This window comes from Ranitomeya variabilis, chromosome 2 (genome assembly GCF_051348905.1).
Source record: "Ranitomeya variabilis isolate aRanVar5 chromosome 2, aRanVar5.hap1, whole genome shotgun sequence".
In the NCBI taxonomy this organism is placed as follows: domain Eukaryota; kingdom Metazoa; phylum Chordata; class Amphibia; order Anura; family Dendrobatidae; genus Ranitomeya; species Ranitomeya variabilis.
In genome coordinates, this window is record NC_135233.1 from 426384017 (window position 1) to 426399180 (window position 15164).

The 15164-nt window shown below is 52.5% G+C and overlaps 1 protein-coding gene across 8 annotated transcripts in view; it reads left to right on the forward strand.

Moving 5' to 3' along the window:
• ARHGAP1 (Rho GTPase activating protein 1) overlaps window positions 1-15164 on the forward strand; it is a 48741-nt gene that overhangs the window by 23656 nt on the left and 9921 nt on the right. For all 8 annotated transcript variants that reach the window (XM_077286850.1, XM_077286855.1, XM_077286847.1 and 5 more), the window contains one exon: window positions 5925-6023. In XM_077286850.1, coding sequence (XP_077142965.1) covers window positions 5925-6023 — 99 coding nt within the window. The remainder of the gene's footprint in view (window positions 1-5924; window positions 6024-15164) is intronic.

Here is a 15164-nt window from a genome sequence, read left to right on the forward strand (position 1 = left end):
GCTGCAGCGATCGGCATCGTTGTCGATATCGCTGCAGCGTCGCTTAGTGTGAAGGTACCTTTACCCTCGGCTGTTCAGAGACTCCTTTTCATTGTTGCGTCCGTGCAGCCCCCACTGCATCACCACTGAGAAAGCGGATGATGGAAGGAGGCGGACGGTTCCTCTCCACCCCCCTCTTATGGGGATGGTGGATAGAGGCTCCCCCAACCCTGCACCGTATTAACCACCCTGGGCACAGCTAACCTGCTGCAAGCTGCTCTGCAATTCCCCTCCATTCGGAGTAAGTGACACCTGGGGGGGTCGGTCATTCCGGAGGGCTCATTTCTCAGGGTCACCACAGGGCTACTAGGCGCCGGCGCTCCGCGGCCGCGCGCCAGGCCGAGACCATAAATTTAGTCCCCGGCTTTGGCCTAGTGCGGGCCGCATCCCGATAGGCCCCGCCCACCGTTCGCATCATCCTGTGGCTCCGCCCCCGGACCTGGCGCTTCTTGCTCTCTGCGAGATTACCCTCCCAACCCCCGGCGGCCATCCTTTTTACACTGCACACCGCAGCTCCATCCACCCTGCACGTGCCAGCGCTTTTCCTTACTGGACACCGGCGTCTCTTCCATCAGCGCCACCTCACCTCTTTGCGGGACACAGGACCCGGGTAAGGAGACCGCATTAGGTGCTTCCCTGCAGCGTTACCCTCGCTTCCATACTGTATAGACCCTGAGGACTATTACTTATATTGGGGTACATCATGTCGCAGTCAAGGGCCAAAAAGATCACCAAGGTGCATACAACCTTTTTTACTGCGTGTACCACCTGCCAGGCTCCACTCCCTCGGCCTCAAAGTTCCCCTCTCTGCTCAGCCTGTGATGCCCTAGGTACCCAGGAGCCCTCCGCCGCCACCGACCCCAGTGTATCTAGCCCTCCTGAGTGGGCCACGTCACTGTCACAATCCATGGATTCTTTAGCCAAAGCGATTAAATCCCTTCAGGACCCCTCTGGGGAGCGGGGCACTCTTTTTCATGGGTTAAGAGATCCCTCCATAACAGGGGAATCGTTGGCCAGCAGGGGCCGCTCTCACCGGAAGGAGGCACGGTCATCCAAAAAAACGGATCCGTACTACTTCTCCTGAGCATTCACCACGTCATTCAGCCTCTGGTAGCTCCACTTCTCGCTCACCCTCTCCAGGGGCTCGTAGCGATCACGACTCTGAGTATGAGTCTGATGCATCCTTAGATCCGGATGCTCCGGAGTTTAGCTCTACTGTTGACTCCCTCATCGAGGCAGTCAATCATGCGCTAAAAGTGGACGATGACCCTAATTCTGCTCCGGACCATTCAGTCTCCTTTACGAGAACCAAGCGTTCCCATAAGGTGTTCGCCTCTCACCCAGATTTCCTGGATATAGTCCGGCGACACAGGGAGCGTTCGGATAAGCGTTTTACTGGCAAAAAGGCCCTGGAATCAAAGTATCCCTTTTCCGCAGATCTTGTTAAAGATTGGACGGAACCTCCACTAGTAGATCCTCCGGTATCGCGCTTGGCTACCAAAACGCTCTTATCCGTACCGGATGGTGCTTCAATTAAAAATCCCACAGAACGCCAGCTAGATTCCCTAGCTCGCTCAGTGTATGAAGCCTCGGGTTCCTTTCTATCTCCTTCCTTCGCTGCGGCGTGGGTCGCCAAAGCAATGGTTTTCTGGGCAGATGCCCCTGCAAAATCCATTCACGAACAGGAACTTCCGTCTAGGCGGCAGACAAATTGCCATGGCTGGAGATTGTGATGTACGCGTCTTTAGACGCAGCGGACTGTGCAGCAACTGTGGCTTCAAACGCCATCACCATTAGGAGAGCTATTTGGCTTAGAGAGTGGCGCACAGATTCCTCCTCAAAAAAGTCTCTGATTTCCCTTCCTTTTCAGAGCGGAGGCCTCTTTGGAGAAAAATTAGACCAGATTATTTCCGATGCTACAGGAGGGAGAGCAAGTTCCTCCCGCAACACAGGCCTAAAGCTGCCTTTCAGCGCCAACAATATTTTCGTTTTCGGCCCTTTCGCAGTAGCCCATTCTGGTCCAATTCCGCTGCCTCGTCCAGATCAGAACGATCCCCACGCACGGACAGAGACTCTCGACCTTCATACAGGTCGAATCAGTCCTGGCGAGGAAAGCCTAGGCAACCCAGAACCAGAGGGTCCAGGCCTGCCAGATTCCCTTCGCAATGACTCGGGGACTATTCCAGTCGACACCTCCAAAGTAGGCGGACGTCTGCTTCTTTTTCAACAAGTCTGGCTTTCCGTCGTCCACGATGAATGGGTCAGAGATCTGGTGTCTTCTGGTTACAAAATAGAATTCTCCGCCTCCCCTCCAGCACGTTTTTTCCCCTCTCGTCTCCCAAGTTCGGGGGCTCAATCTCGCTCTCTTCATCACGCCATCGAATCCCTCCGCCACAACGGGGTCATTGTTCCGGTCCCAGAGCACTAGAGATTCAGAGGTTTTTACTTAAACCTCTTCGTCGTTCCGAAAAAGGACGGGACGGTGCGCCCTATTTTGGACCTAAAGCTCCTAAACAAGTATGTAAAAGTTCGGCACTTCAGGATGGACTCCCTCCGCTCAGTCATTTTCTCAATGGAGACAGGCGAGTTCCTAGCATCAATAGACATCAAAGATGCTTATCTTCATATCCAAATCTTCCCGCCACATCAAAAGTTCCTCCGTTTCGCCATCCAAGAGGACCACTTTCAATTCACGGCCTTACCCTTCGGCCTTGCCACTTCGCCCAGGGTATTCACAAAGGTCATGGCGGCTGTCATGGCCATACTTCACTCCCGAGGAGTGGTTGTGTTGCCATACTTGGACCTTTTATCAGGAGGTCGTCTGTCTTATCAGACCTGCGAAGCAAGCGTCCGCATTACCTTGGGTTCTCTTTCGCGCCTGGGCTGGTTAATCAACTTGGACAAGTCCTCCCCTGTTCCTGCCCGACGGATCTCCTTCCTAGGCATGATCCTGGACACGTCAAAGGGACTGGTCTTGCTCCCTCGGTCCAAGGCCCAAGAGATTCAGCAGGGAGCTTGGACGCTCTGTCATCCTCGTCCACGGTCCATTCGGTTTGCCATGAAGATCCTGGGGAAAATGGTGGCCGCAATAGAAGCGGTTCCCTTTGCTCAACTCCATCTCCGCCCCTTACAACAGGCTCTACTGGACAATTGGGACAGGAGTCCCTTATCCCTCGATCGGCCATGTCCTATGTCCCCACGGATCAGGCAAGCCCTCACATGGTGGACTCTGGGATCATCTCTCCTCCAGGGGGGAGGTCTTTTCTCCCGATCCGCTGGCTGGTGGTAACTAACGACGCAAGTCTCCCCGGTTGGGGAGCGGTGTTTCGACACCACACTGCCTAGGGGCGTTGGACAAATCGGGAGTCGAGGCTCCCTATAAACATCCTGGAGATTTGAGCGATCAGACTTGCCCTGAGACGTTTTTTTTTTCTTCCTGCTCGCAGGTCACCCAATTCGAGTTCAATCGGACAACGTTACAGCGGTGGGGTATATAAACCATCAGGGGGGTACCCGCAGCAGGGCGGCGTTGCAGAAGGTCTCCCACATTCTCCGTTGGGCCGAGGCCAACCACTCCACCATTTCCGCAGTGCACATTCCAGGCGTTAAGAACTGGGCGGCAGACTTTCTCAGCTGTCAGGGCCTCGCCTCGGGGGAGTGGGAACTCCATCCAGAGGTTTTCCGGCAAATCTGCCTTCGCTGGGGAACTCCGGACGTGGATCTGATGGCATCCAGACTGAACGCCAAAGTTCCCAACTTCATAGCACGTTCTCGGGATCCCCAGGCCATCGGAGTGGACGCACTGATATCCCTGTGGCATCAGTTCCAACTCCCATACGTGTTTCCTCCGCTTCCCTAACTGCCGAAGGTGATCCGAAAAATCAAGACGGAGGGGGTTCCGGTGATTCTTGTCGCCCCGGATTGGCCACGTCGCGCATGGTACGCGGAGCTCGTTCAACTCGTATCCGACGTCCCCTGGCGGTTACCAGACCGTCCAGATCTGCTTCGCCAAGGGCCGATCTACCACCAGAGCTCAGGGGCCCTACGTTTAACGGCGTGGCTGTTGAAACCTGGATTCTAACTCAAGCTGGTTTCTCCCAGCAGGTCATTCCCACCATGATAAGCGCTCGCAAAGCGTCTTCCGCTTGCATCTATCACCGCACCTGGAAAACCTTCTTCTCATGCCCTCCGCTTGTTTTCTCAATCCCTACCATTTTGGATTTTCTACAGTGCGGCTTGGATTCCGGCCTGGCGCTCCGTTCCCTCAAGGGTCAGATCTCAGCGTTATCTGTGTTCCAACGTAAGATTGCTGCCAACTTGCAAGTCAGGACCTTCATTCTAGAGGTCTCCCACATGGTACCCCCCTACAGAATGCCGCTAGAGACCTGGGATCTCAATTTGGTTCTGAGCGTTCTTCAGGAACCTCCGTTTGAACCCCTGCAGGACGTCCCGCTAACTGTCCTCTCCTGGAAGGTTGCCTTCCTTGTGGCAGTAACATCTATCAGACGGGTCTCAGAGTTGGCCGCTCTATCCTGCCGGGCGCCTTTCCTTGCCATCCAACAGGACAAGGTAGTCCTAAGCCCATCTCCGGTTTTTCTCCCTAAGGTGTTTTCATCTTTTCACCTTAATGAAGATATCATTCTCCCCTCCTTCTGCCCACAGCCAAAACACAGGGTCGAAAAGGCCCTTCACACCCTGGACGTGGTACGGGCCCTTAGGAGGTACATTTCCAGAACTGCTCCTTTCCGCAAATCGGACTCCCTCTTTGTGCTCCCGGAGGGTCACAGAAAGGGTTTAGCCCCGTCTAAGGCCACGATAGCTAGATGGATCCGTTCTGCTATTCAAGAATCCTATCAGGTCAGGGGCAGTCCTATCCCGGCGGGGATTAGAGCACACTCCACTCGGTCGATGGGTGCTTCCTGGGCCATCCGGCACCAGGCAACGGGGGAGCAGGTTTGCAAGGCCGCAACGTGGTCTAGCCTGCATACTTTCACAAGACACTACAATGTCCACATTCAATCTTCTGCGGATGCGGCCCTTGGCAGACGTATTCTGCAAGCGGCCGTCGCGCATTTATAGTCAGATGGTACACGGAGTTATTTGGTTGTATTGTTTCCCACCCAGGGACTGCTTTGGGATGTCCCATGGTCCTGTATCCCCCAATGTGGCGAAGGAGAAATAGGGATTTTTGTGTACTCACCGTAAAATCCTTTTCTCTGAGCCACTCATTGGGGAACACAGCACCCACCCTGTTAGCCTGTTTGGCTCGTTACCTTTTTTGTTCTTGACTTTCTCTGACATGTTATACTCTAATGTTATGTAATATATTTATTATTATTATTAATAATCTCCTACTGCTTTTGCACTGAACTGGGTCTCTGGAAGCCAGCATGAGGGTGTATACTGCAGGGGAGGAGCTAACTTTTTTGTCTCAACTTGGTGTCAGCCTCATAGTGACAGCAGCATAACACCCATGGTCCTGTGTCCCCCAATGAGTGGCTCGGAGAAAAGGATTTTACGGTGAGTACACAAAAATCCCTATTTTTCGTAAAAGTTAATAAAGAAAAATAAATAACTTTAGTTTTGCTGCCGTCGCACTGACCTGCAGAATTGCGCTAATCCTGAATTTTTCCTGCAGATTGAATATGGGGGAAAATAAAAATCCGAGCAATAACGGCAGCATTTCTTTATTCCTTCACTATTCCTCCCCGCAAATATTTTTTTCCTGTTTTGTAATACTTTGAATTAAATCTAAGCAAACAATGGGCACAATGGGAAGGGGTTAAATGATGAGTTGTTGTTTTTCTGACCTATAACTAACCCAGTTTTGTGTTAAATTAATAATGATGGTGACGATCAGTTAATTATTTATTTTTATTTTTCAGCTTCAAGTTTGGCCGGAAAATTTTCTACGCAAATTATCTGAGTGAATTGGAAGAGATTGTGAAGTTGGATCAGTTGGGGATCCCAAAACCAGTCCTCAAGTAATCATCACTAAACGGGGTTTTGCAGGAATACAAACACATGGTTGCCTCCCAGAAGCAGCACCACCGTTGTCAACAGGTTGTGTCTGGTATTGCAGCTCAACACTGTTGAAGTGATTGGTGCAGAATTGCAATACCATACATAACCTGCCAACGGGTGGCGCTGTGTTTGAAAGAAATTAGGTGAGGGTCTCGCTGTGTAATGCCGGACACACGGCTCCTCTATATAGTGAGGGGGCTCTCTGTGTAATGCCGGACACGCCGGCTCCTCTATATAGTGATGGGCTTTCTGTGTAATGTCGGACACACGGCTCCTCTATATTGTGATGGGCTCTCTGTGTAATTTCGGACACGCCGGCTCCTCTATATAGTGAGGGGCTCTCTGTGTAATGCCAGACACGCCGGCACTTCTATATAGTGATGGGCTCTCTGTGTAATGTCGGACACACGGCTCCTCTATATAGTGAGGGTCTCTCTGTGTAATGCCGGACACACGGCTCCTCTATATAGTGAGGGTCTCTCTGTGTAATGTCGGACACACGGCTCCTCTATATAGTGAGGGGCTCTCTGTGTAATGCCGGACACGCGGCTCCTCTATATAGTGAGGGGGCTCTCTGTGTAATGTCAGACACACGGCTCCTCTCTATAGTGAGGGGCTCTCTGTGTAATGCCGGACACGCGGCTCCTCTATATAGTGAGGGGCTCTCTGTGTAATGCCGGACATGCGGCTCCTCTATATAGTGAGGGTCTCTCTGTGTAATGCCGGACACACGGCTCCTCTATATAGTGAGGGGCTCTCTGTGTAATGCCGGACACACGGCTCCTCTATATAGTGAGGGGCTCTCTGTGTAATGTCGGACACACGGCTCCTCTATATAGTGAGGGGCTCTCTGTGTAATGCCGGACACGCCGGCTCCTCTATATAGTGAGGGGCTCTCTGTGTAATGCCGGACACGCCGGCTCCTCTATATAGTGAGGGGCTCTCTGTGTAATGCCGGACACACGGCTCCTCTATATAGTGAGGGGCTCTCTGTGTAATGCCGGACACACGGCTCCTCTATATAGTGAGGGGCTCTCTGTGTAATGCCGGACACATGGCTCCTCTATACTCTATATAGTGAGGGGCTCTCTGTATAATGTCGGACACACGGCTCCTCTATATAGTGAGGGGCTCTCTGTGTAATGCCGGACACACGGCTCCTCTATATAGTGAGGGGCTCTCTGTGTAATGCCGGACACATGGCTCCTCTATACTCTATACAGAGAGCCCCTCACTATATAATGTCGGACACACGGCTCCTCTATATAGTGAGGGGCTCTCTGTGTAATGCCGGACACATGGCTCCTCTATACTCTATATGGTGAGGGGCTCTCTGTATAATGTCGGACACACGGCTCCTCTATATAGTGAGGGGCTCTCTGTGTAATGCCAGAGACGCGGCTCCTCTATATAGTGAGGGGCTCTCTGTGTAATGTCTGACACACGGCTCCTCTATATAGTGAGGGTCTCTCTGTGTAATGCCGGACACATGGCTCCTCTATATAGTGAGGGTCTCTCTGTGTAATGCCGGACACACGGCTCCTCTATATAGTGAGGGGCTTTCTGTGTAATGTCGGACACACGGCTCCTCTATATAGTGAGGGGCTCTCTGTGTAATGCCGGACACATGGCTCCTCTATATAGTGAGGGGCTCTCTGTGTAATGTCGGACACACATTTCCTCTATATAATGAGGGGCTCTCTGTGTAATGCCGGACACACGGCTCCTCTATATAGTGAGGGGCTCTCTGTGTTATTCCGGACACACGGCTCCTCTATATAGTGAGGGTCTCTCTGTGTAATGCCGGACACACGGCTCCTCTATATAGTGAGGGGCTCTCTGTGTTATTCCGGACACACGGCTCCTCTATATAGTGAGGGGCTCTCTGTGTAATGCCGGACACACGGCTCCTCTATATAGTGAGGGGCTCTCTGTGTAATGCCGGACACACGGCTCCTCTATATAGTGAGGGGCTCTCTGTGTAATGTCGGACACACGGCTCCTCTATATAGTGAGGGGCTCTCTGTGTAATGCCGGACACGCCGGCTCCTCTATATAGTGAGGGGCTCTCTGTGTAATGCCGGACACGCCGGCTCCTCTATATAGTGAGGGGCTCTCTGTGTAATGCCGGACACACGGCTCCTCTATATAGTGAGGGGCTCTCTGTGTAATGCCGGACACACGGCTCCTCTATATAGTGAGGGGCTCTCTGTGTAATGCCGGACACATGGCTCCTCTATACTCTATATAGTGAGGGGCTCTCTGTATAATGTCGGACACACGGCTCCTCTATATAGTGAGGGGCTCTCTGTGTAATGCCGGACACACGGCTCCTCTATATAGTGAGGGGCTCTCTGTGTAATGCCGGACACATGGCTCCTCTATACTCTATATAGTGAGGGGCTCTCTGTATAATGTCGGACACACGGCTCCTCTATATAGTGAGGGGCTCTCTGTGTAATGTCTGACACACGGCTCCTCTATAAAAGTGAGGGGCTCTCTGTGTAATGCCGGACACACGGCTCCTCTATATAGTGAGGGGCTCTCTGTGTAATGCCGGACACATGGCTCCTCTATATAGTGAGGGGCTCTCTGTGTAATGCCGGACACACGGCTCCTCTATACAGAGAGCCCCTCACTATATAATGTCGGACACACGGCTCCTCTATATAGTGAGGGGCTCTCTGTGTAATGCCGGACACATGGCTCCTCTATACTCTATATAGTGAGGGGCTCTCTGTATAATGTTGGACACACGGCTCCTCTATATAGTGAGGGGCTCTCTGTGTAATGTCTGACACACGGCTCCTCTATATAGTGAGGGGCTCTCTGTGTAATGCCGGACACATGGCTCCTCTATATAGTGAGGGTCTCTCTGTGTAATGTCAGACACACGGCTCCTCTATATAGTGAGGGGCTCTCTGTGTAATGCCGGACACATGGCTCCTCTATATAGTGAGGGTCTCTCTGTGTAATGTCAGACACACGGCTCCTCTATATAGTGATGGGCTCTCTGTGTAATGTCTGACACACGGCTCCTCTATATAGTGAGGGGCTCTCTGTGTAATGTCAGACACGAGTCTCTTCTATATAGTGAGGGGCTCTCTGTGTAATGCCGGACACACGGCTCCTCTATATAGTGAGGGGCTCTCTGTGTAATGCCGGACACATGGCTCCTCTATATAGTGAGGGGCTCTCTGTGTAATGCCGGACACACGGCTCCTCTATACTCTATATAGTGATGGGCTCTCTGTGTAATGCCGGACACACGGCTCCTCTATATAGTGAGGGGCTCTCTGTGTAATGCCGGACACACGGCTCCTCTATATAGTGAGGGGCTCTCTGTGTAATGCCGGACACACGGCTCCTCTATATAGTGAGGGGCTCTCTGTATAATGTCGGACACACGGCTCCTCTATATAGTGAGGGGCTCTCTGTGTAATGCCGGACACACGGCTCCTCTATATAGTGAGGGGCTCTCTGCGTAATGCCGGACACACGGCTCCTCTATACTCTATATAGTGATGGGCTCTCTGTGTAATGCCGGACACGCCGGCTCCTCTATATAGTGAGGGTCTCTCTGTGTAAGGCCGGACACACGGCTCCTCTATATAGTGAGGGGCTCTCTGTGTAATGCCGGACACACGGCTCCTCTATATAGTGAGGGTCTCTCTGTGTAATGCCGGACACACGGCTCCTCTATATAGTGAGGGGCTCTCTGTGTAATGCCGGACACATGGCTCCTCTATATAGTGAGGGGCTCTCTGTGTAATGCCGGACACATGGCTCCTCTATATAGTGAGGGGCTCTCTGTGTAATGCCGGACACATGGCTCCTCTATATAGTGAGGGGCTCTCTGTGTAATGCCGGACACATGGCTCCTCTCTATAGTGAGGGGCTCTCTGTGTAATGCCGGACACACGGCTCCTCTATATAGTGAGGGGCTCTCTGTGTAATGTCGGACACACGGCTCCTCTATATAGTGAGGGGCTCTCTGTGTAATGCCGGACACACATTTCCTCTATATAGTGAGGGGCTCTCTGTGTAATGCCGGACACATGGCTCCTCTCTATAGTGAGGGGCTCTCTGTGTAATGCCGGACACACGGCTCCTCTATATAGTGAGGGGCTCTCTGTGTAATGCCGGACACACGGCTCCTCTATATAGTGAGGGGCTCTCTGTGTAATGCCGGACACGCGGCTCCTCTATATAGTGAGGGTCTCTCTGTGTAAGGCCGGACACACGGCTCCTCTATATAGTGAGGGGCTCTCTGTGTAATGCCGGACACACGGCTCCTCTATATAGTGAGGGGCTCTCTGTGTAATGCCGGACACACGGCTCCTCTATACTCTATATAGTGATGGGCTCTCTGTGTAATGCCGGACACGCCGGCTCCTCTATATAGTGAGGGTCTCTCTGTGTAATGCCGGACACATGGCTCCTCTATATAGTGAGGGGCTCTCTGTGTAATGCCGGACACATGGCTCCTCTATATAGTGAGGGGCTCTCTGTGTAATGCCGGACACGCGGCTCCTCTATATAGTGAGGGGCTCTCTGTGTAATGCCGGACACACGGCTCCTCTATACTCTATATAGTGAGGGGCTCTCTGTGTAATGCCGGACACACGGCTCCTCTATACTCTATATAGTGAGGGGCTCTCTGTGTAATGCCGGACACATGGCTCCTCTCTATAGTGAGGGGCTCTCTGTGTAATGCCGGACACACGGCTCCTCTATATAGTGAGGGGCTCTCTGTGTAATGCCGGACACACGGCTCCTCTATATAGTGAGGGGCTCTCTGTATAATGTCGGACACACGGCTCCTCTATATAGTGAGGGGCTCTCTGTGTAATGCCGGACACACGGCTCCTCTATATAGTGAGGGGCTCTCTGCGTAATGCCGGACACACGGCTCCTCTATACTCTATATAGTGATGGGCTCTCTGTGTAATGCCGGACACGCCGGCTCCTCTATATAGTGAGGGTCTCTCTGTGTAAGGCCGGACACACGGCTCCTCTATATAGTGAGGGGCTCTCTGTGTAATGCCGGACACACGGCTCCTCTATATAGTGAGGGTCTCTCTGTGTAATGCCGGACACACGGCTCCTCTATATAGTGAGGGGCTCTCTGTGTAATGCCGGACACATGGCTCCTCTATATAGTGAGGGGCTCTCTGTGTAATGCCGGACACATGGCTCCTCTATATAGTGAGGGGCTCTCTGTGTAATGCCGGACACATGGCTCCTCTATATAGTGAGGGGCTCTCTGTGTAATGCCGGACACATGGCTCCTCTCTATAGTGAGGGGCTCTCTGTGTAATGCCGGACACACGGCTCCTCTATATAGTGAGGGGCTCTCTGTGTAATGTCGGACACACGGCTCCTCTATATAGTGAGGGGCTCTCTGTGTAATGCCGGACACACATTTCCTCTATATAGTGAGGGGCTCTCTGTGCAATGCCGGACACATGGCTCCTCTCTATAGTGAGGGGCTCTCTGTGTAATGCCGGACACACGGCTCCTCTATATAGTGAGGGGCTCTCTGTGTAATGCCGGACACACGGCTCCTCTATATAGTGAGGGGCTCTCTGTGTAAGGCCGGACACACGGCTCCTCTATATAGTGAGGGGCTCTCTGTGTAATGCCGGACACACGGCTCCTCTATATAGTGAGGGGCTCTCTGTGTAATGCCGGACACACGGCTCCTCTATACTCTATATAGTGATGGGCTCTCTGTGTAATGCCGGACACGCCGGCTCCTCTATATAGTGAGGGTCTCTCTGTGTAATGCCGGACACATGGCTCCTCTATATAGTGAGGGGCTCTCTGTGTAATGCCGGACACATGGCTCCTCTATATAGTGAGGGGCTCTCTGTGTAATGCCGGACACGCGGCTCCTCTATATAGTGAGGGGCTCTCTGTGTAATGCCGGACACACGGCTCCTCTATACTCTATATAGTGAGGGGCTCTCTGTGTAATGCCGGACACACGGCTCCTCTATACTCTATATAGTGAGGGGCTCTCTGTGTAATGCCGGACACATGGCTCCTCTCTATAGTGAGGGGCTCTCTGTGTAATGCCGGACACACGGCTCCTCTATATAGTGAGGGGCTCTCTGTGTAATGTCGGACACACGGCTCCTCTATATAGTGAGGGGCTCTCTGTGTAATGCCGGACACGCGGCTCCTCTATATAGTGAGTGGCTCTCTGTATAATGTCGGACACACGGCTCCTCTATATAGTGAGGGGCTCTCTGTGTAACGCCGGACACACGTTTCCTCTATATAGTGAGGGTCTCACTGTGTAATGCCGGACACACGGCTCCTCTATATAGTGATGGTCTCTCTGTATAATGCCGGACACATGGCTCCTCTATATAGTGAGGGGCTCTCTGTGTAATGCCGGACACATGGCTCCTCTATATAGTGAGGGGCTCGCTGTGTAATGTCGGACACATGGCTCCTCTACATAGCGAGCCCCTCACTATATAGAGGAGCCATGTGTCCGACATTACACAGCGAGCCCCTCACTATATAGAGGAGCCATGTGTCCGGCATTACACAGAGAGCCCCTCACTATATAGAGGAGCCATGTGTCCGGCATTACACAGAGAGCCCCTCACTATATAGAGGAGCCGCGTGTCTGACATTACACAGCGAGCCCCTCACTATATAATGTCAGACACGCGGCTCCTCTATATAGTGAGTGGCTCTCTGTATAATGCCGGACACACGGCTCCTCTATATAGTGAGGGGCTCTCTGTATAATGTCGGACACACGGCTCCTCTATATAGTGAGGGGCTCTCTGTGTAATGCCGGACACACGGCTCCTCTATATAGTGAGGGGCTCTCTGCGTAATGCCGGACACACGGCTCCTCTATACTCTATATAGTGATGGGCTCTCTGTGTAATGCCGGACACGCCGGCTCCTCTATATAGTGAGGGTCTCTCTGTGTAAGGCCGGACACACGGCTCCTCTATATAGTGAGGGGCTCTCTGTGTAATGCCGGACACACGGCTCCTCTATATAGTGAGGGTCTCTCTGTGTAATGCCGGACACACGGCTCCTCTATATAGTGAGGGGCTCTCTGTGTAATGCCGGACACATGGCTCCTCTATATAGTGAGGGGCTCTCTGTGTAATGCCGGACACATGGCTCCTCTATATAGTGAGGGGCTCTCTGTGTAATGCCGGACACATGGCTCCTCTATATAGTGAGGGGCTCTCTGTGTAATGCCGGACACATGGCTCCTCTCTATAGTGAGGGGCTCTCTGTGTAATGCCGGACACACGGCTCCTCTATATAGTGAGGGGCTCTCTGTATAATGTCGGACACACGGCTCCTCTATATAGTGAGGGGCTCTCTGTGTAATGCCGGACACACATTTCCTCTATATAGTGAGGGGCTCTCTGTGTAATGCCGGACACATGGCTCCTCTCTATAGTGAGGGGCTCTCTGTGTAATGCCGGACACACGGCTCCTCTATATAGTGAGGGGCTCTCTGTGTAATGCCGGACACACGGCTCCTCTATATAGTGAGGGGCTCTCTGTGTAATGCCGGACACGCGGCTCCTCTATATAGTGAGGGGCTCTCTGTGTAAGGCCGGACACACGGCTCCTCTATATAGTGAGGGGCTCTCTGTGTAATGCCGGACACACGGCTCCTCTATATAGTGAGGGGCTCTCTGTGTAATGCCGGACACACGGCTCCTCTATACTCTATATAGTGATGGGCTCTCTGTGTAATGCCGGACACGCCGGCTCCTCTATATAGTGAGGGTCTCTCTGTGTAATGCCGGACACATGGCTCCTCTATATAGTGAGGGGCTCTCTGTGTAATGCCGGACACATGGCTCCTCTATATAGTGAGGGGCTCTCTGTGTAATGCCGGACACATGGCTCCTCTCTATAGTGAGGGGCTCTCTGTGTAATGCCGGACACGCGGCTCCTCTATATAGTGAGGGGCTCTCTGTGTAATGCCGGACACACGGCTCCTCTATACTCTATATAGTGAGGGGCTCTCTGTGTAATGCCGGACACACGGCTCCTCTATACTCTATATAGTGAGGGGCTCTCTGTGTAATGCCGGACACATGGCTCCTCTCTATAGTGAGGGGCTCTCTGTGTAATGCCGGACACACAGCTCCTCTATATAGTGAGGGGCTCTCTGTGTAATGTCGGACACACGGCTCCTCTATATAGTGAGGGGCTCTCTGTGTAATGCCGGACACGCGGCTCCTCTATATAGTGAGTGGCTCTCTGTATAATGTCGGACACACGGCTCCTCTATATAGTGAGGGGCTCTCTGTGTAACGCCGGACACACGTTTCCTCTATATAGTGATGGTCTCTCTGTATAATGCCGGACACATGGCTCCTCTATATAGTGAGGGGCTCTCTGTGTAATGTCGGACACATGGCTCCTCTATATAGTGAGGGGCTCGCTGTGTAATGTCGGACACATGGCTCCTCTACACAGCGAGCCCCTCACTATATAGAGGAGCCATGTGTCCGACATTACACAGCGAGCCCCTCACTATATAGAGGAGCCATGTGTCCGGCATTACACAGAGAGCCCCTCACTATATAGAGGAGCCATGTGTCCGGCATTACACAGAGAGCCCCTCACTATATAGAGGAGCCGCGTGTCTGACATTACACAGCGAGCCCCTCACTATATAATGTCAGACACGCGGCTCCTCTATATAGTGAGTGGCTCTCTGTATAATGCCGGACACACGGCTCCTCTATATAGTGAGGGGCTCTCTGTATAATGCCGGAAACACGGCTCCTCTATATAGTGAGGGGCTCTCTGTGTAATGCCGGACACACGGCTCCTCTATATAGTGAGGGGCTCTCTGCGTAATGCCGGACACACGGCTCCTCTATACTCTATATAGTGATGGGCTCTCTGTGTAATGCCGGACACGCCGGCTCCTCTATATAGTGAGGGTCTCTCTGTGTAAGGCCGGACACACGGCTCCTCTATATAGTGAGGGGCTCTCTGTGTAATGCCGGACACACGGCTCCTCTATATAGTGAGGGTCTCTCTGTGTAATGCCGGACACACGGCTCCTCTATATAGTGAGGGGCTCTCTG